This window comes from Trichoplusia ni, chromosome 3 (genome assembly GCF_003590095.1).
Source record: "Trichoplusia ni isolate ovarian cell line Hi5 chromosome 3, tn1, whole genome shotgun sequence".
Lineage (NCBI taxonomy): Eukaryota > Metazoa > Arthropoda > Insecta > Lepidoptera > Noctuidae > Trichoplusia > Trichoplusia ni.
In genome coordinates, this window is record NC_039480.1 from 16,157,933 (window position 1) to 16,177,446 (window position 19,514).

Sequence of the window (19,514 nt, forward strand, 5' to 3'; positions counted from 1 at the left end):
TTCCTACCTACAGCTTCCCAACGAGCAACGTTGAATCATCTGGCTCGTCAAGTTAAGAGCTAGCTTGGACATGCCGCTATAAAAAAGTAGCGGGTTCGAATCTTTTCCGGCCTAATATGTGCGATTTCTGTTATGAAAATTCAAAATTTCTTCAATGACTAAAGATTGCACAGATGTTGGTGGAGATGGTGAGTTAACCGTAATGTCAGTGTATTATGTCTGATTCTATAGTTTGAGGTATTTTTTTCTTCTTTATGCGTAGTAACTGTTACTTGCGATATTATGACCAACAACAAATGTAAGATACGCCTACCGTATCTTAGGACTAGGTATGGCTCGATAAACATGTCAGTTATGTGCCGATCAAGGGATGTGACGGGCACCAAAACTGTTTTCATTTTACCTAATCAATAAACACGAGATTAGAGATTGAATACGCCGCATACCAACAGGATTTCGTTTTACCTGACACAGCAAGATTGTTCGTTTTGTAGTACCTACCTAAAGAATGTAGAGCAAATATTTCCGACAAACTTTACCATCTAACTTTTGGACTAAATAGTTATTTTTATACCAAGTGACTATTTCAAAATCAACTATTGTTTTGCAGTCTCCTTTTTTCTACTTAAAATGCATAATAATTAGCATTTTAAATAGTATGTTGCCAAACAATGATATGTGACTATGTAATACTAAATGCTATGACAAATAAACTTGGAATGAAGAATGATAACATTTAGTAAGTCATTACAGTTATTAGACAATCTGTGAAAACATAATTACGTAATGGTAAAAATTAGATAATTATCAGAAAGATAACTTGTTTGTAATAACAAGTGTGCTTGATAATAAAATTTACATACAAAAAATGGCACATTATGTAGATATAAACATATGGGGATTGACAATTCAAATAAAAAAACAATCATACCATAAAACTATTTATTTTATAAAAACAAATGCATATATCATTTCAATATTTACAAAACAGTATAACTTAAAATTAACCAGTTTTTAAACAGTACCCGGGGCAAACAACTTAACTCCTCTGTCAAATAGTTTAAAGAGATATCGAGATGGTTTTATATCCATAATGTGCATATGATCACTGTCAAATTTTAACCCAGGATATGTTATTGTGAGGTGACCTGCGACATCTGCACTCCACCCTGAAGGTAGATTCTCAACCTCCAATACTGTATGAGCTTTATGTGCCAGTAAATTTGCCATCAAATATGAAACATCATCCTCATTAGCCTCATTGCAATGACAAAGGACAAATGAGTTGTTGTATGAGGTAACAATCTTAATTAGCTCATTACAAAACAAATTAACTTCTTTTAGAGAGTAATCTAAATCAAATAAATGAGTTACACCATCCAATATCACATTAACTGTATCATGTTTATGGCGCATCAATTCAATCTTTTCTTTTATTTTTGGAATTAATTCTGGTAATTTATTATTGGTTAGTAGACTATTTATACAATATTCTCCAAAATTAAAAAAGTCTACCAGTCCGGTGTCCACATATCTTTGTAGGTTGTAGTTTATTTTGAGTCCCACATTTTGGTAGTGTTGAAATGAGTTGTGTGTAGAAACTAAAACAACAGCTGCTTTGTTCTTGATGCAGTAGTTTAAAACACAACTTGTAACAAATGAACTGTCACATCTATTTATTTCTTTCACAACTACTAGCTTACTAGATAATACTTTATCTAAATGAAGCAATGTTACTATATCTGCTGACATTCTGGAACAAAATAATATTTATTTACTAAACAGACTCTGCTGCACTTAACACAAAATAACACTTAATGGATAAATGTTACACTGAGCATGTAGCCAGCTAGCCGCTTAGGTATATATTTATCAAATGATTACTTTAGTTCCACTGTGTCTATAGCCCTCTACTGCCGAGCGATAAGCGTCACGCAGTCATTACTGGATGTTTTAAAACACTCGCCGCGTGTTCAGATGAAAGGCAGCTTCGCGCGACCTTAGTCTGTACTCGTTAGTTTACCGGCAATAACATAACTCGTTTCAAATATTATATAATAGGACACACAAGAGATTAAACATTTGTAAATTATTATTATTTGTGTTAAAAATATATTTATTATTAACGTTGTGCTACGAATAACCGCGTAATAATGTCGAGTGACGAAAAAAGTAAGTACCTTCTAAATTGTGTAAGTTTACTGAAGGCGCTGCCGAGTGACGGAAGTGAATTACATTCACGGAAATCTGCCAAATTAATATTAGACAATTCAACCTTGAATATTGACCGATTCGAAGGTTAAAAGTTTTAGGTTACCCCATCCAGGATACGTCAACTTAAAACTTTTGTAGACGTTTGACAGTGAAAGACATAAAGATGAGTGTTGCCAAACGGTATTTAACAAAGTTAAAGATTTTAAAATCATGTTTTTCATTTTTTCTACTCAACATTTACATGTTTAGGGTAAATTCTTTCAGTTATAGCTTACGTTTAATTTACATTCTTTGTTGTATGCCTCCATACTCAATGAGGCATATCGGTACTAATACTGATGAAGCAAACCAAGTGCTTATTCTATTACAACTTAAGATTATCTATTTCACTTTAACAAACTGTTTGTTATTCAGTGTAACAGTCAGATGAATTATCTTCATAACTTTGAATTCTTTGCCTACTGTTCTTGTAACTTTATTTTTTCATTTCCACCAGTTGTTTTCTGTACGTATAGCAAGTTATTTTATTTTTTCACTTTGAGAAACCAACCTGTGTCAAAATAAAATTGTCAGTGAGATGACACTTGATGACAGTTAAGACAGTAGTCTGCAGTCAACGTTACAGTAAACCACGTACGAGGCGTGAGTGTCAAAATTTTCATGGAAATGGAGCTTACTTTTATAAAATAGGAATATATAAAATCGTGTATAATTGCGTTAAAGTGATTATATGTGAAAATAAATAAAATAATTTTCTAAAAAAGTACGTAAGATAACTTCTTATTAAATTAATTTACTTCCTTAAAATATCCGTGTATTTAACGTGAACAGCTAATTAACATCAGAAAAAAAATAAGTAATGGAAACATAAATTAGTAGTACCAATAAAATTGATATTAGCTTTTTAAATGATTAGCTACTGAAGAATTTGTTGATTAGTATTTTATAATCAATTTTAATTATTTATAGTGATTGCATTATCATAGCTTATATTCGATTTATAGTGCGCTCAACAAATCCTCTCCCTGGGACCCAACCACAGGCGATCTCTAAACCAATAAAAGTATCAAAATGGTATTTCGGCGGCCTATCGTCAGCTGGCGCAGCATGTGTCACTCATCCACTGGATTTGTTGAAAGTGCAGATGCAGACTCAAAAGGGGAAGAATGTTTCAATAATATCTGTTGTCAAAACAGTGCTGCAAAATCAAGGTATTCTTTTTTCATGCATATTTAAAAAAGTTTCTTAAAAAAAGGTTTTAAAACAATCTTACTGAAATAAGATTGTTTTTTTTTCATACATTGTTAAAAAAGTATCTTAAAAAAAAAGGTTTTAATGACTTATTACTGAAATAAGATTTTTTTTAAATAGGGTTGTGTGTTTTAAAGAAATGTGTCATGATTTCAGGCATTCTGGGTCTCTACAATGGTATATCAGCTTCCCTGTTAAGACAGTTGACATACTCCACATCTAGGTTTGGAATATATGAAATTTCCAAACAACGTCTTACACCAAAAGATGTGAGTATTATTCTTTTTTTTTACTTATTCTCATACTGAAATATTAAAAGTATCAGCTGGTAAATGTCTTATTTCTGGGCAAAAGAGACAAAAATCAGCCTAGTGTTTGGAATCCACTTTGCCTTATGATCTTTTACTTCACCAGTAATTCTAATTATTTTGGTGATGTTTAAATCATCTAAGTATGTTAATAGGCTATGCAATGCTGCAAACATTCAGCTATAGTGCTAATTTATTTATCCAACAAATTATGTACACAAACAGATCAATGAAACACAAAATTTGGTAAGATGTGTATGAAGATATTGCTTATTTCTCTAAGAAATCTCTTCTGGCAGGCCTGTAAATTGTGATAGAAATTAGATAAATAAAGAACAGAGTACAAGTACCTAACAACAATAATGTGAAATATAAAATTAAATTAAAAGGAAATGAAAAATAAAACAAACCATGAAATATTAACATTCTCAAATACGCCTATTATATAAACAAACCATGAAATATTAACATTCTCAAATACGCCTAGTATATAAATATCACTAAATACAATGTTATTCCTGCCTAACTTAAAAAAAAATGTTTTTTTATTAACAAAATATGTTTTTATATTTCAGGGTCGACCTATACCATTTTACATGTCTACATTCATAGCAGGACTTGGTGGATTTGCAGGAGGATTTGTTGGCAACCCTGCTGACTTAGTAAATGTGAGGATGCAGAATGATGTTAAACTTCCCCCGGAACAAAGAAGAAAGTATGTATACTATATGAATATAAATTCTGTTATAAAAATAGAAGTGATATAAAATTCTATAAATAATGAAGTATCTTATCTTTAGCACCAATAAGGCTTGATTCCTAAACAAGAGTATCTATTTTCCTCAAAAATTATAATGCTCAGTTTTATTTGGCAGTATTTATTCACACTACACAAATGTATATTGATAGTACTGGTTGCCAAGATGTATTTTATCAACCAACTTCAATAAATAGGAGGTTCTTAATTTGTTTGTTTGCTACCTAATATCTCTGTACCGGAGGAATTGTTTTTTTTTTATTTGATCTTTTTTAATTTTTTCACAAAATTTCTACAAGGGTCTACAAATATGACAATTTGACATTCTTCTGGCAAATTGAATAACTAACTTAAATTTTATTCCAGCTACAAAAATGCGATTCATGGCTTGTGGCGGGTTGCTGCGACAGAAGGCATCACAAAGCTCTGGGCAGGAGCCTCCATGACATGCAGCCGTGCTGCCCTCATGACTATAGGACAGCTGGCCTTCTATGATCAGTTCAAATCTTTACTTCTTGCCACTCCATACTTCAAAGATAATGTAGTGACACATGTGACGTCTAGTCTATTAGCAGTAAGTATAACACATCTATACATATAATAAAATTGTAGAAAAGTGATTTCTGTACATTGAAAAAAAAAAAAAAAAATATAGCAGGGGTTATTGTTATGTCGATGTCGAACCCAAAAATGTAATTAACTTTTTTTTTGTCTGTTTGTCTGTTTGTCTGTTTGTCTATTTGTCTGTTCACGCTAAACTCAGAAACGGCTGATCCGAGTTGGATTCCGTTTTCACGAATACATTGTGGTATGCTTCAGTTATGTTTTAGTGTTTGTTTCATGTCAATCGGTTCATAAATAAAAAAGTTATGTGAAATTAAAGAATCACGTCGAACACTATTCTATGCTTATACATACATAGGCACCATAATCTCCGCAACTATTTGACGGATTTGGTTGAAATTTTGTACCGACATATTTAAGAGCCTGGCGCAACATAAAGACTACTTTTTACCGCGGGAAAACATCCTTTTCCCATGGGAATCGGTAGTTTATTGTTTTTTAACGCCTGTTTCGGTCAACGAACGACGTCGATCATTGTTACTAGATAGGTAAATTACAATCATTAATAGAATATGTTATAGCTACTTATTACCTTGTAATCGACTGGATTACCATGGGAAAAAAAATAAAAGGGCTCATCTAAATTCTTTCTACTTAAGTTAGTTTAGGCTGATATCATAAACTATAAGAATAATTTACCGAGGGAAATCATAGTACTCCCATGGGAATTAACAAACATTTTTCTTTTACGGCTGAAGGTAGTTTATAAGCTGTTGAATTTTAAGAATCATGTCGAACAGATTCCTTCCAGTTTCCCGTGGGTCTGAGATGTTATCCCGCGGTAAAAAGTAACATAAGTGTTGTTATTTCCAAGCCTAAACTAACTGTTTGCCAAATTTCATCCATATCCGTTCAGTAGTAGTAGCTAAAAAAATAGCCTATGCAGTGTAATGGACTAACAAGATGCTGTCTTTGTCTACATGTCAAATTGAAACAACCTTTATACATTTTAGCATGATCGTGTAAGCAGCCTCAATAAAGCCTAAACAGCTGAGATGTGTATGATCTGTTCATGAATGATAGACACTCTTTAAAATGACATTTCCAGTGTGGCAGGTTTTTAATTCCAAATAAATAGTGATGTGTTAGAATCGACTTTATTACAACCAAAAGTTAGTCGAGCTTACATTTTTTTTATTAAATATCGAATTGACTTTATAGAAAAACATATTTAATTTACGATAATGAATTCTAAACCGATAATTTTTATTTAACTTCTCTATAATGTTGCCCGCGACTTTGTCAGCGATTTTGACATTTCTTACAAAGTGATTTTGGCGAAAGTACGAAGCCAAAGTAAAATTGCGCTTGCTGTCGCTTCATCGGGCATAGCAGCCACTTTATTATCAGGAGGGAAAACTGCACATACAATGTTCAAAATTCCAATCGACTTAGACCGCAAAGAAAACCCTGTTTGTAATATTTCAAGAAACAGCGATAAAGCTAAGGTTCTTCGTGATTGCAGCCTTATTATATGGGATGAGTGCACAATGGCAAACAGAAAAGCAGTTGAAGCAGTAGACAGAACGTTGCGTGATATCAAACAAAATAACCAACCTATGGGTGGCATTACTGTACTTTTTTGTGGCGATTTTCGTCAGACTCTCCCTGTAATACCACGGCTGATGAAGTTAGAGCCTGTCTAAAGAGTTCTCATCTGTGTCATTACATTATCCCTTTGCATTTGACTTTAAATATGCGAGCGCAAATCGGAGGCAATCAAAATGCTCAAGAGTTTTCCGAGTTATTACTGGAGATCGGTAACGGTGTGTATCCGCAAGAACAAGGAAAAGTTGTTCTCAATGAAAACTTATGCAGCAAAGTTTCATCAATACGAGACCTCATTTCAAAGGTGTATGGAAACCCAACGCAAATACTAACCTGCGAAAATTACTGGCTTTGCGAAAGAGCAATTTTGACTCCACGAAACGACCAAGCAGCAACAATAAACGCTGAAATTTTGAGCTTAGTTTCGGGGGATAATGTGGAGTATATCTCTATTAACAGAGTTATGGAAGAAGGAGAATCTACCAGCTACCCAGTAGAATTTTTAGAATCCCTTAGTGCTCCTGGACTACCAGCTCACAAAATAAAATTAAAAATCGGCGTACCCATTATGCTCCTTAGAAATTTAAGCCCACCAAAACTTTGCAACGGTACTAGATTAAAAGTAACAAATTTACAACGAAATCTGATAGAAGCAGAGATTTTAACAGGGTGCGGAAAAGGTGATAGTGTTTTTATTCCTCGGATTCCTCTCATTCCAAACAATTTTCCGTTTAGTTTTAAACGAATTCAGTTTCCAGTGAGCCTATGTTTCGCCATGACAATTAATAAAGCTCAAGGTCAGACTCTAAAAGTTGTGGGTGTAGATCTAAGTATCAGCTGTTTTTCGCACGGTCAATTGTATGTGGCTCTCTCCCGTGTTAGCAATTCCAGTAGCCTGTATGCTTTCACCCCCGATGGCTATACGTCTAATATTGTATATAGAGAAGCATTACAGTAAAGTAGGTTTTTTAGCTACCCAAAATGACCGATCCAAAATAAAAATAAGTACATATTAAAAAAAAACGCTGCTCATAGTCACTATTCCACGCGAACGAAGTCGCGGGCACAGCTAGTTTGCTAATATATTTACCAAATTCCATGTTGTTGTTTAGAAATAGGGTAGTAAAAGATGGAAATATTATCAAGTTATTAAGGAAATATATTATAGCCATCTTAATTTTTAAAATCCTTTAATGAAAGAGCTATTATTCATACTAGGAACAGAAAATATAGGAGAACAATATCTCTTAATATCACATGGACAATCGGAGTTTTAGAATCTATGTGAAGTAGCAGCACAAGTATGTACTCGGGAAACTAAACCTTATTAAATCTTTATTTATTTTTCAGGGCGGTATAGCTACTACGATGACACAACCAGTGGATGTTCTCAAAACCCGAGTGATGAACGCGAAGCCCGGCGAAGTTCAGTCCATAATGCAACTCGTACTTAGCACTGCTAAGGAGAGCCCTCTAGCGTTCTTCAAGGGGTATGTGCCGGCATTCGTTAGGCTGGCGCCTCACACAATCCTAACCTTCGTATTTTTAGAACAACTTCGATTCAATTTTGGAGTACCCAAAATGGCTTTATAGAAATCGAATATTGGCACACTGTATGTAAGAAAAATTCGTAAAATTGTAGAGTGGTTTTAGATAAGTGTTACACATGTCAGATGTTTTTAGATGCATTTAGATTGTTAGTGGAAATTGTTCTTATCAATATTGTATTACAAATTTAATGTAGGTGTTTTTTGAATTTTATAAATGTTACAGTTGAATACACATTCGTAGGTCTACCTAGTAACTCCTAAAGGCACTACGTTAATTCTTATTCGAATATGCATTACATTCTTATACGCATTCCGGATCTAAGTAAGCTCGTCAAACGATGCCGATATGTCAGGTTTTATTAATTACATTGTAGCCTCTTTGTTCTATATGTTAGTTATTTAAAGGGTTTTTAACATTTTATGTCTGAAGGAAAGAGGAATTTTATTTTATACTTGGGTGAAATGCATATACTTATACATCATCTACATTCTATAGATCTGAAATTGCGAAGCTGGAAAATTGGTTGTTGATGCGTTCATTGCATGCAAAGTAAGCAAATAATATCTTTGTATAATATCTATGTGGACGTGTTTGTCAAGCAGTACGCGAAAGAAGGCTGCGTTTCGACCAGCGATAAGTAACGAAATGTGTTCATAAAGCTTTATTATTAGAAGTTTGCGTCAAGTTACGACAATAAAGGGAAAACACGCCCACATTTGAACTCGGTCACTCTTTAACAAGTATTTTTAGTTGATGTGTACCGGACTGAGATTGCTGCAATCAACGACACAATCTTTTCTAATATTGAACTATAATTCTACCAAACAAACTAGCAATTTCTAGGAATTGACCAATCTTTAGTTAATAATTAATATAGCTCATATTTTCAAGGTATTTATAATACGTAGTTACCATTCGTCATTGATATAGCTAATGCTATAATATCCTAGTTTATATAATTTGTGTAATAAATTATTTATTTTTGAAATATTTATTAATAGATAGAATAGAATATTTGTCTATTTTCCCTAAAAGGGTGAGCAGATAATATACCCCAACTTTGTCACAAAAGTGTTGGTACCATTTACCGGCCAAACTCGGACAAAAAAAGGCCTATTGCGAAATTTTATGAAGCTCTAATGAACAAATATTTACCAAGGTGACATTTTATTATTTATTGTTTAAAATCCTCTTGTGCACTGTCAGTCTTCCCTTTTATATACCAATAGTTATTTGGTACGATTTAATAATATACAGTGCTAGTGTTAGGAACGGAGAAAGAAGGTCGATATTCCGGAGGGCGGAAACAGAGTTTTCTGTATACTGCATTGGTTGGATCCTTCCAGAAAGATCTTATTCTGAGATCTATCTGACTATTAGAATTCCTAACGCCGGCATCAATCGTATATTAAAGAAAGAAAACAACTAGTCAGATCTAATGATTTAACCCAATTGACAGGAAAGCACAGACAAGAGCTCCCTTTCTTGTCTGTTCATATTTTCCTAATTAAGTGAATCCTAACACTTGTTGACTATTTATTATATAACACCATATTCCTTAAAAATCTTATGAAGTTTTTTGAAAACAGGATAATAGTAATAAGAAATATACTAACTGCATTTTGTTTTGATGTTTAAAAGAAGAAATTTTTGTGTTAACCAAAAATGTGGTTAAGTAATATTGTACTATGACATTTGTTTTAATTTAATTATAAAAATGTACACTAAAAATTGCATAGGTATATATTATGTGACAAGGGCATAAGCAAAAAAACCTGTGAATGAAAGTGAAATTATACAATTGTTACTTTTAAAGTAATATAATATACTCTGTGGATAAAATGGATGCTAAGCATTCGTTAAACAAATAACTGTAACGTGATTGTTTAAATTATTTACTTGTTATGTTTAATGTGCCAAAATAATAACTTTAAATGTAAACCGTGTAATTCTATAAATTCCATAACGGTACCTTTTTACAATTTATTTTTCGAAGTATTTTTTTGAGATGCAGACATTCCTCAATAATATTGTTTTCTGTAAAACATTATTGAAATACAAATATTGAATATTTTTTAACAATTTGTTATTTAAGTGTATTTACAATAATCTTGGTTAAATATTAGACGTCCTGTTTACAGTCCTATGATATAAATTAAACTCTGTTTTCATGTTACGAAATAGACATTAAATGAATTATGTTGTTTAATTTGTACACTACACAATCCGTATAAAAACATAAACATTATACATACATACAGTTATTTACATACATTGCTCGCGGACATCGGAAGTGGTGGCGAAAAAATCCTGTAACAAATTTCATCAAAATCCATTGTGTTATGAAAACGTTGCGGATAAAAGAAGGATTTTTTTCATTTTCTAATCTCGGCTGGTAACGATTGAGGTTTGAAGAAGGAATATACCTAGTAATCGATAGTTCCAATCGTACCTACAGAACATTTGCTATTTGACAACAATTGGATAGCTAACCATTACGTATAAATGTCGACAAGTTAACATAAAGCTCAGGAAGAAATGAGTAAGGAACGGGAATGATAAGGAGAGAGAAGAATGTTAAGGACTCTTATTAAATACTCCTTGCTATATATACCCACTGTATAAATAATCTGTAATAAAAATCCAGTTTGTTTTACGTTAACTTGTTCTGGGCTAGTTTAAAAGGCTTTCATGAATGTATCTCGAAGATCTGGGCATCTGGTCCAAGATCGTTCTTTAGGTACCTACCAGCTACCTAAGGAAATGAATTATAGTAATATACCTACTGTTGATCTACACTAATATACAGTAACGTTACCGAGATAACCGCTATGTTCCTTTTTCTGTTGAAGCGTTCCTTGATCTGGTTTGCTGTAGGTTTTGGTAGATAAGGCCCATTGTGATAATACCTATGGTGGTCTAGCCAGAAAAACTGCCAAACTTTAATTTAAAGATATTTTTAATTCTTGGTATTAGCAGTAACAGTATTAATTTGATGTAGGTAATAGAGTCAGCCCAGCGAAAATAGGAAATGCTAGCAACATTTCCATCATTAAAATAAAAAAATAAGAAGACCGATGAAAGCCGTCACTTGTAATGTTTATAAAGATATACTCTTTGCTGTCACGTTTAGTGCGCATAATTTATTTTGTATAATTTATACAACTATTTTATAATTGTTTAACTGTGTTTATATGCAACATATTAACAAAAGAGTACGTAAGATTACTTATTTTTATCTTCATTTACTTACATTTTGTAATTTTCATGTTATTTGTAAACAGCAGATTTCTACCGAATAAAAATGAAGAAATTTAAACATACAAATACACTATACTATTGGACGGTACTAAAATAACTTGTTAAATGAGGCGCCAAAGCTGAATTATCAATAAATCAATCAATTTAGCCTATCCTAACATACTCACAATTGTTGACATGCTGCTTGCCCGCGGGACCGCTCGTTACAAATCGAATATCTCGGGAACATACAATCGAGATAAAGAACAAGCCAATTCCGACTTTAAACTATCTGGATACAAAGTTTCGTCTAAATCGTTTAGTGGTTATATGGGGACAGAGAAACAAACATCCATACATACAAACTTTTTTGTGCATAATATCAGTAGGATTACATGGCTTCTTTGCTTTTTAGTGAGTGCAGCACCTCCTCCTCCCCCGAAACCACAAAGAATAGCAAGGTGGTACTTCGGCGGCCTCTCAGCAGCTGGAGCAGCATGTTTCACTCATCCATTGGATTTGTTGAAAGTCCAGATGCAGACTCAAAAAGGGAAGAATGTGTCAATAGTTTATGTTATCAGAAGAGTGCTCAGAAATCGAGGTATTTATTTATTATTCAACAATCAGAATTGGTTTCTATTTAATATAATATCGTAATTTAACTTTATATTATTATCAAAAGCACGTACAGTCCTGACAACCAGTCTAACCCAGGGGTATCGTGTTGCCCAGGTAACTGGGTTGAGGAGGTCAGATAGGCAGTCGCAGTACTCAGCTGATTCCGGTTAGACTGGCAGCCGACCCGTACAGTTCTGTGTTTCTCATGGTACACGAAATAATATGTGACGATGTACCTAATGTTGGCAAAATGTATGTTGAACAGTAACTCCTCCGCGTTCGTTAAGTGCGTGTACGCGCGTTTATATTTAAGTTACCCTGACGCATATCCTGGAAAACTCACCGCTAGGCTGAACCTGCCGTCAATCTGAGTCATGTTGGAGTGGCCACACGGAAATCTAACGCACAGACCGACCCTGGGGCCCACTGGTTATGGCTATATTAGTTAGTGTAAGTACCTCTGTTGAATTGGTCGAGCAATTGGAGATTGCCATCACTCTACGGTCGAAGTGATGTACACGTTGTTAAACTGCCCAGCATGGTTGCTAAAATGACTGGCGGACTGGCCATGGCGCTCTCACTTCTGGCGCTAGGTAAGCCGCGGTCGACTATTGTTTAGCGGACGGTTAAGAAAGTAGTAAAACGGGAGCCTAATACATGAGCGACATACCTTTGCGCCATAAACTTGATAGATGTCTCTGCCTATATTGACATAGTGACTTGCGACCACCGATAGAGGGCTGAGCTCATTACACCCATCTTTAGAGAATGAGTCTTGCAGGAATAACTTGCCCCTTGCCCTTAAGGTAGGTGTCAGCCTGAAAAACGAAAAAAAGTAGAAATGTAATATGGGGTTGAATATTGCGAGCTTTGTGGGCTGCGTGCGAGCGTATTTAGGGAGCGACTTTTGGCCTATATTGAATATTTGGTTTATATTGAAAATAGTCGCGCCTGACTTATTACTATGGAATGTTTTACACTTGTCCGAAAATAATAGCATGTTATGTATATACCGTATCTATTATTAGTACATCTCCTAGTATTAATCTTTTGGTTGTGAAATGTATTATGATTTCAGGCATTATGGGACTCTACAATGGAATATCAGCTTCCCTGTTAAGACAGTTAACTTATTCCACATGTAGGTTTGCAATATACGAAGGTGCCAAAGAACGACTAACACCAAAAGATGTACGTATTTATCATTTTGATAGGTTAAAATTTAACTACTTACTTCTACTACAGGCCATGAGGTGCAGCCTTGCGACCGACACACGGACAGAACCCTCAAAGTGGGTTTAAAAAAAATATATACAAGAAACTAAAGTGAATTTTAATATTTATCGCTGCCAAAACAATATTTCAAGGCTGGTCTGTAATTCTGGTACTAATAATAGTACTAATAATATAATGGCTTTTCATGTTTCAGGGCAGTCAAATACCATTTTACATGTCAACAATCATAGCAGGAATCGGTGGATTTGCAGGAGGATTTGTCGGCAACCCTGGTGATTTAGTGAATGTGAGGATGCAGAATGATGTTAAACTTCCCCCGGAACAAAGAAGAAAGTATGTATACTATAAGCATAATAATGTCATTCTTGAAACAAATACTACCGGTGGTAACAAGATAAAATAACAAATTGAAACTCCTGACAGTTAAAGGTTCCACTCCCCATAACTTTCAAATGGCTCGAACAATTTTTATCTAACTTGTCCAAAAATGCTTACTCATATTATAATTATGTTCCCCTTTATTACCGAACAAACTAAATTGTAATTGCTCAATCCGTTTGGGAGCCATTGTTATGATGCCACTGAGGACAGACACGCCGAACCTGAACATAGTGGCTGCTAAGTTCGTTTAAAAAAAAATGGCATAAGGGATAACTGTTAAAAGCCAAATAAATAAAAAGTTTAATTACATTCAAAACCTAGATTTAGTTTGATTTTCATTCCGTCACTGTTGTTATTCTTGATAACCTATTCTTCATAGCAGCCACTATGTTCTGCTTCCGGAAAAGTTTCGTGATAAGCCAATAGCCGCTTCTTCAAAATCAGTGATAACTTTTTTTTGTTGCCAATCGAGTTGTGCATTAGCATAAAAAAGTTGTGTAATATGCTTCTTTGTTAAACAGTGCGTATACTAAAGGAATAATATTTGTTGTGGCCTCGGTGCTACCTAAATCCCCGTTTCTAGTATACAGTGTTAAAGGCTTCGGACAACTTTTAAAAGTTCCGTCGCTAAAATAACTTGCTACGCTTTTGAAGAGATGTTTTGCTTCATTTGAGCAAAACACTGAAATTTGTAGGCCATCGTCTGAGTCCTTATAATCGACCAATAAAAAATCCTTGAAAGACGCTGGAACTTCCACTTCTGACGATTGCTTAAAACACATCTTGCATACTGCTTATATTTATTTTATTTATTTGCCTGTAAATTGACGATTTTATCCCTTAATATTTATAGGAATAAACCTTATTATTAACAATTTATGTGTATGACTGAAAATATGTGTGTCAGCAGTTCCGCGGAACTAGTGGGAAAAAAACTTCTCAGTAGTTCCGTCACGGAACTGCACCACGGAACTATTGGGAATAAACCGTGGTGTAGTTCTCTAAGTTTATATTAACTCCTGCCTATTTAATTCTAGCTACAAACATGCGCTCCACGGAGTGTACAAGGTAGCGACAACTGAAGGCATCACAAAGCTTTGGGCAGGAGCCTCCATGAACTGCAGTCGTTCTGCTCTCATGACTATAGGACAAATCGCCTTCTATTATAAGTTTAAATTATTACTTCTCTCGACTCCATACTTCAAAGACAATGTTGGGACGCACGTCTGGGCTAGTATATTAGCGGTAAGTGCCAAATATTCCCTTATACAATAATTATCATAATCAACTTCATTGTTCTGCTTTGGTTAAGCTATTGAGAGAGTTTTCGGGGCTTTCCTGAAGCTCTGTGGTTTGTGGGTTATATATGTATCTCACCAAGCACATCGTCGCTGATCTGTGTTTTTAGGATTCATTCATTACACGCTTCCGATTAAATTCATGATTTTGTGAATATTTTTCGCGACGTTTTTGGATTTGTTGTCTTTTTTTTGTTTCCGCAATATGGTTATGATCATACTATAAGCAATGGAACATTGGAAATACATACGCGAGTTGTACAATGCTGTGGAGGTAATATCTACCTAACTGAATTTTGCGAGCAAAAATGCGTTATTTCGTCAATTATATTGAACAAGTTTGTTGATATGCGAATTTTTGCATCTACGTACCTCCCAACCTGTGTATTAAAGCGAGGATAGCATCGTCAAATACTCCCTGACTGGAATGTCTAGCGTGACGGCAATTTAAAGTAATGCAATTGTTTCCATACGTACAAATACATCGACATGTACGTCATTTCCTTGGGATTTTAGAACATAATTCATAATCTATTCTGCAGGGTGGAGTCGCAACAACTCTGACTCAACCGGTAGATGTTCTCAAAACCCGAGTGATGAACGCGAAGCCCGGTGAAATAAAGTCCCTTCCGAGTCTCATACTCAACACAGCTAGGGAAGGCCCTCTGGCATTCTTCAAAGGATATTTCCCAGCATTTGTTAGGCTGGCTCCTCACACAATCCTGACGTTTGTATTCTACGAACAACTCCGAATGCGTTTCGGACTAATCAAGTTGACAAAGGAGGTCGAATATATAAGACATTAGCCTCGTTCATGGAAGTTGGCTATTGAAATGATTTGAACCTGGTTATTGGAACCGATGGTTTACAATAACGGTTTGGTAGTACCTGGCTTACTATGCATAAGTCAGGGTAGGCTTAACATTTATTCATAATTTTATCAAACGACCTATGAATTGTTTATATATTTTTTGATAGATAAGAATATTTGTCTATTTCCATAAACGGTGTGCAGAAGCATAACTTCGTGGTACCGGTAAAGGTGCCATTTACCGGTCAGGCAAAAAACTTTTGTTTTCGCGAATTAGTAAAACGGTTTTAACCAAGGAGAAGAACCAAGAGAGTATTAATGTGATTCAATTATTGTATAAAATTATCTTTTGCATAGCCAGTCTCACCGTTATATACCCACCAATAGGACCTGAGTTCTAATAAGTAGAGAACTGTTTAGGACCTCTTATGCGTAGTGCAAGATAATTATGCAAGTGACGTATAATTAGGCTTAATAGCTTTGATACCATTGTAATTAAAGGTGTATGGGGAGAAAAGTTTGAGTTAGAACCGACTTAATGGTTCGCGATATATTAATTCGAAGGACATCGTTGGTACACATTTCTAATTTTTGTGACGATTCTGCAATTCTGGAATTGCAATGGATTTGCCGAAAGGATATTAAGACCAGTGTCACTTGTCAAAGTGCCTAGAAATAATGTTTAAGTTTGTATCATAATATATGTATATGAAATAGCAGGTATTTCTAGAAAATACATAAGTATGTTATATTGTTGTTACTATGGCTCAAAAAAAATACTAAGTGGTACAAAAAATATAGTCACTGGTACAAACGGTAAAAAGCATTTGCCTTGTAGACGTTTTTGAAAACGTGAAAATAGCAAGTGATATACATGTTCTATTGTTTGTATCCGATTGTACCGAGGTAAAAATGAAGAGCTCCGAGTGACAAGTGACTTGCCTAGTCTCTAAATCGTTCAAAGATATATGTTGTACATAGACAATTAGTACAAGCATTGATAAAACTAACCATAAAAGCCAGTAAAACCGTTCTACCGAATTACAAAAAGGGTCTGCAACGGTAAAAACGTATGGTAAATGATCGCTGCACAGGTGCAAATATGTACAACCAAACAACAACCGAACATGCCTATTCGAAACCGTTTTTCTATGTAAAATAGCGCGTAATACCGAGCAATACATGTCTTATCGTTTGCTAACTTACAAAGTATGCGGTACAAACAATATACTCAATACGAGTACAATTTATACAAAACCGCATCTAAATCATGTTCGTTATTTTTACGCTAAAATATCAAGAGGCTGTTAATTCAATGTTCTATCGTTGGTTAGACGCCAGGAAACAAGACAACAAGTGATCAAAAAAGTTTTATCGTTACAAAAGATGTCCTTCGATTTTAAATCCGTGTTATTTTTATACCTTTAAATGGGTTTGTTTTTTTCCCACATTAAAGTAGACATGCTCCTATTACAATCGAATAAACGCTATCAAGTTCAATTATCGCGCATTTGGTTGCTAGCTTCTCAGAGGCGTCAAGCAGTTCACAACAGGCGATGTAGAAGGTTTTTTTCAATGAGCATCATGACTTAAACCCACTGAAAGTTCTATTTGTCTCATACTAAAAGTTCCTTTGTTTGTAACGGACTGCAAGTCAACATGGGTCACATTAATGGTGGATATTTAGATCAAATTTCACACATTTTTATTCATTCTCCTTTGTTACTTGATAATGAAAATGTATTGTTTAATTTGATAAATGTTTAACATGGAATACTAAGTCTGGGAAGTCTTTAAATAATACAAAATACACCATAATATTCCTTGCTATGTATAATGTTGATGTGCCGAAATATTTTGAAATAATTAAACCTTTGCAAACTGCGTAATCCTATAGATTAAATTCCATAATAAATATCTCTTTACAAATTATTTTTGAAAGTTTTTTTTGGGATGCATGTATTTTTGTATGAATATTTTCTGTAACTAATTCTTTTAAACAGTACCAACAATTTATATAAATCTTACTGAAGTAATGTTTACAATGATTTCAGTAAAATAAATAAAACTTGTCGCTACGAAATAGACATTAGAATTAATTATATTATTTAAATATTTTTATCTTTACTTTTATTTAACTGTTTACATAATTACAATTTGTATTAATCTTACTTCAATAATGTTTACAATGGTTTCAGTAAAATAAAACTTGATTTTACGAAATAGACATTAGAATTAATTATGTTGTTTTATTTGTAGACATATTCTATAAAAAATACCATATCAATAATGTTGATCAAACACTTGGGGTGGTACAAGTAAATTCTTGGTTCCTTCCTATATTAATCTGTTTTGCAGACGACAGTGCGTTTGATTGACCAGAAATCAGAATCATGTAGACTAACTGACCAAAGATCGCACAAAGATAAAGATGGAATTAAATCTCGATCGCGTCTCCGCTAGCTACGATACCTTTTACTTTATTTAATCTAATTTTACTCGGGATCACTTTTATATATTTCTGTATAATTAGTAATATAACATATTATGAACAACATTAATACTCTATATTTTAAACACTTATTAGCTGCAAAGAAACATCTAATTCTGCAAGAAAGAATGTTGCAACGGAAATGCAAACAAGGAATGGCGTAGCATGGCGTAGTATGTGGCGTAGCATAGCTGCTACGAAAGGTACTTTTCGCGCCATCTATGGAAACCTCAGCTTAACTGCTAGGGAAATGCTATTTTCAGGTTTGGTGGGTTAACATGGTTCTTGGTATGAAAGATAGTTCTTTTCGTAGATGTAGATGGCGTTGGCAGCTTTATTCCAAGAATAGCTGATTTCGTTAAGGCGGAAAAGTTGTGTGGTAACCAGTTTATGTTGTAGTAGCTCTTGCGTATATCTTTAAAAATATTTAAAGAATAGTATTTGTCATGAAATTTTTAAAAATGGCCATCTAGGTAACTTTTTGCTACATTTAGGTATCTCTCTCATCTTTAATTTAGTTGTAAACGATGTGATAGAAAAAAATAATATCTTATTTGTCAAAATTGCATAACATATTATATTTTTATCTGAAACAATCATCAATATAATAACGATCATAATGCTTATCTCAAAAAAACCACCAAAACTTCATTAAACTAATCTAACCAAAACAGAATACTCACACATGACCCACATCAAAAACGAAACTTAATAGAGAATCAAAGGACAAAAGTTAATTTATAATTTAGCCTCTAGCCTATAATTTATATTTCAGCGAGGTTACAAATCACTTGAGATAAGGTGGTGGCTGTGCAGTGGTCCGTCGTATGACTAATGTCCCCAATTAACTGGGATCGGGTCGCACTGTGTTTGCTTTCACACCTCCTCGAATTAAACAAATGTAGAGTCGCCGATGCAATTGAATTTTATATAGACTGTTTTTTGTAATTGTGGGTGGACTATTTTGTATATTTTGATTTATGTAGTGTGATATGAGATCAGGGACCGGACAACCCCACTTTAGAGTTAAGCCGTTTGACAGGGTAACCCGTACACGGGGTAACTCATATCGCAGTGTTACCTTTTGTTCGAGTTACATCCTCGAAACCCAGCGAAATGGTTAACACCTTCATTATGGTAACTACGTGAAGGGGTTAACCCCTTCAATAACTTAACCCTTTGAAGT

The 19,514-nt window shown here is 34.2% G+C and overlaps 3 protein-coding genes across 5 annotated transcripts; 2 read left to right on the top strand and 1 right to left on the bottom strand.

Annotated features, from left to right (window-relative positions):
* Positions 1-14: 14 nt before the first annotated feature.
* LOC113492156 (mitochondrial dicarboxylate carrier) lies at positions 15-10,445 on the top strand. The gene is made up of 6 exons (XM_026869495.1): positions 15-188; positions 3,219-3,425; positions 3,622-3,734; positions 4,349-4,488; positions 4,897-5,104; positions 8,053-10,445. The coding sequence occupies exons 1-6, from the start codon at positions 155-157 to the stop codon at positions 8,293-8,295; spliced, it is 945 nt and encodes a 314-aa protein (XP_026725296.1). The 5' UTR covers positions 15-154; the 3' UTR covers positions 8,296-10,445.
* LOC113492158 lies at positions 785-2,556 on the bottom strand. Of its 3 annotated transcripts, none has more exons than XM_026869497.1 (2): positions 2,181-2,556; positions 785-1,753 (listed from the first exon to the last, which is right to left on the bottom strand). In XM_026869497.1, exon 2 carries the CDS (start codon positions 1,750-1,752, stop codon positions 1,015-1,017), a length of 738 nt encoding a protein of 245 aa, XP_026725298.1. In that variant the 5' UTR covers position 1,753; positions 2,181-2,556; the 3' UTR covers positions 785-1,014. The 3 variants fall into 3 exon arrangements, with proteins under 3 accessions (XP_026725298.1, XP_026725299.1, XP_026725301.1); XM_026869498.1 differs by lacking the exon at positions 2,181-2,556 and adding an exon at positions 1,885-2,052; XM_026869500.1 differs by lacking the exon at positions 2,181-2,556 and adding an exon at positions 1,835-1,853.
* Positions 10,446-10,791: 346 nt separating the features above from the next.
* On the top strand, positions 10,792-17,911 carry LOC113508726 (mitochondrial dicarboxylate carrier-like). Its single transcript, XM_026891810.1, has 6 exons — positions 10,792-10,795; positions 11,909-12,094; positions 13,190-13,302; positions 13,541-13,680; positions 14,766-14,973; positions 15,569-17,911. Exons 1-6 carry the CDS (start codon positions 10,792-10,794, stop codon positions 15,830-15,832), a joined length of 915 nt encoding a protein of 304 aa, XP_026747611.1. The 3' UTR covers positions 15,833-17,911.
* The last annotated feature ends 1,603 nt before the right edge of the window (positions 17,912-19,514 follow it).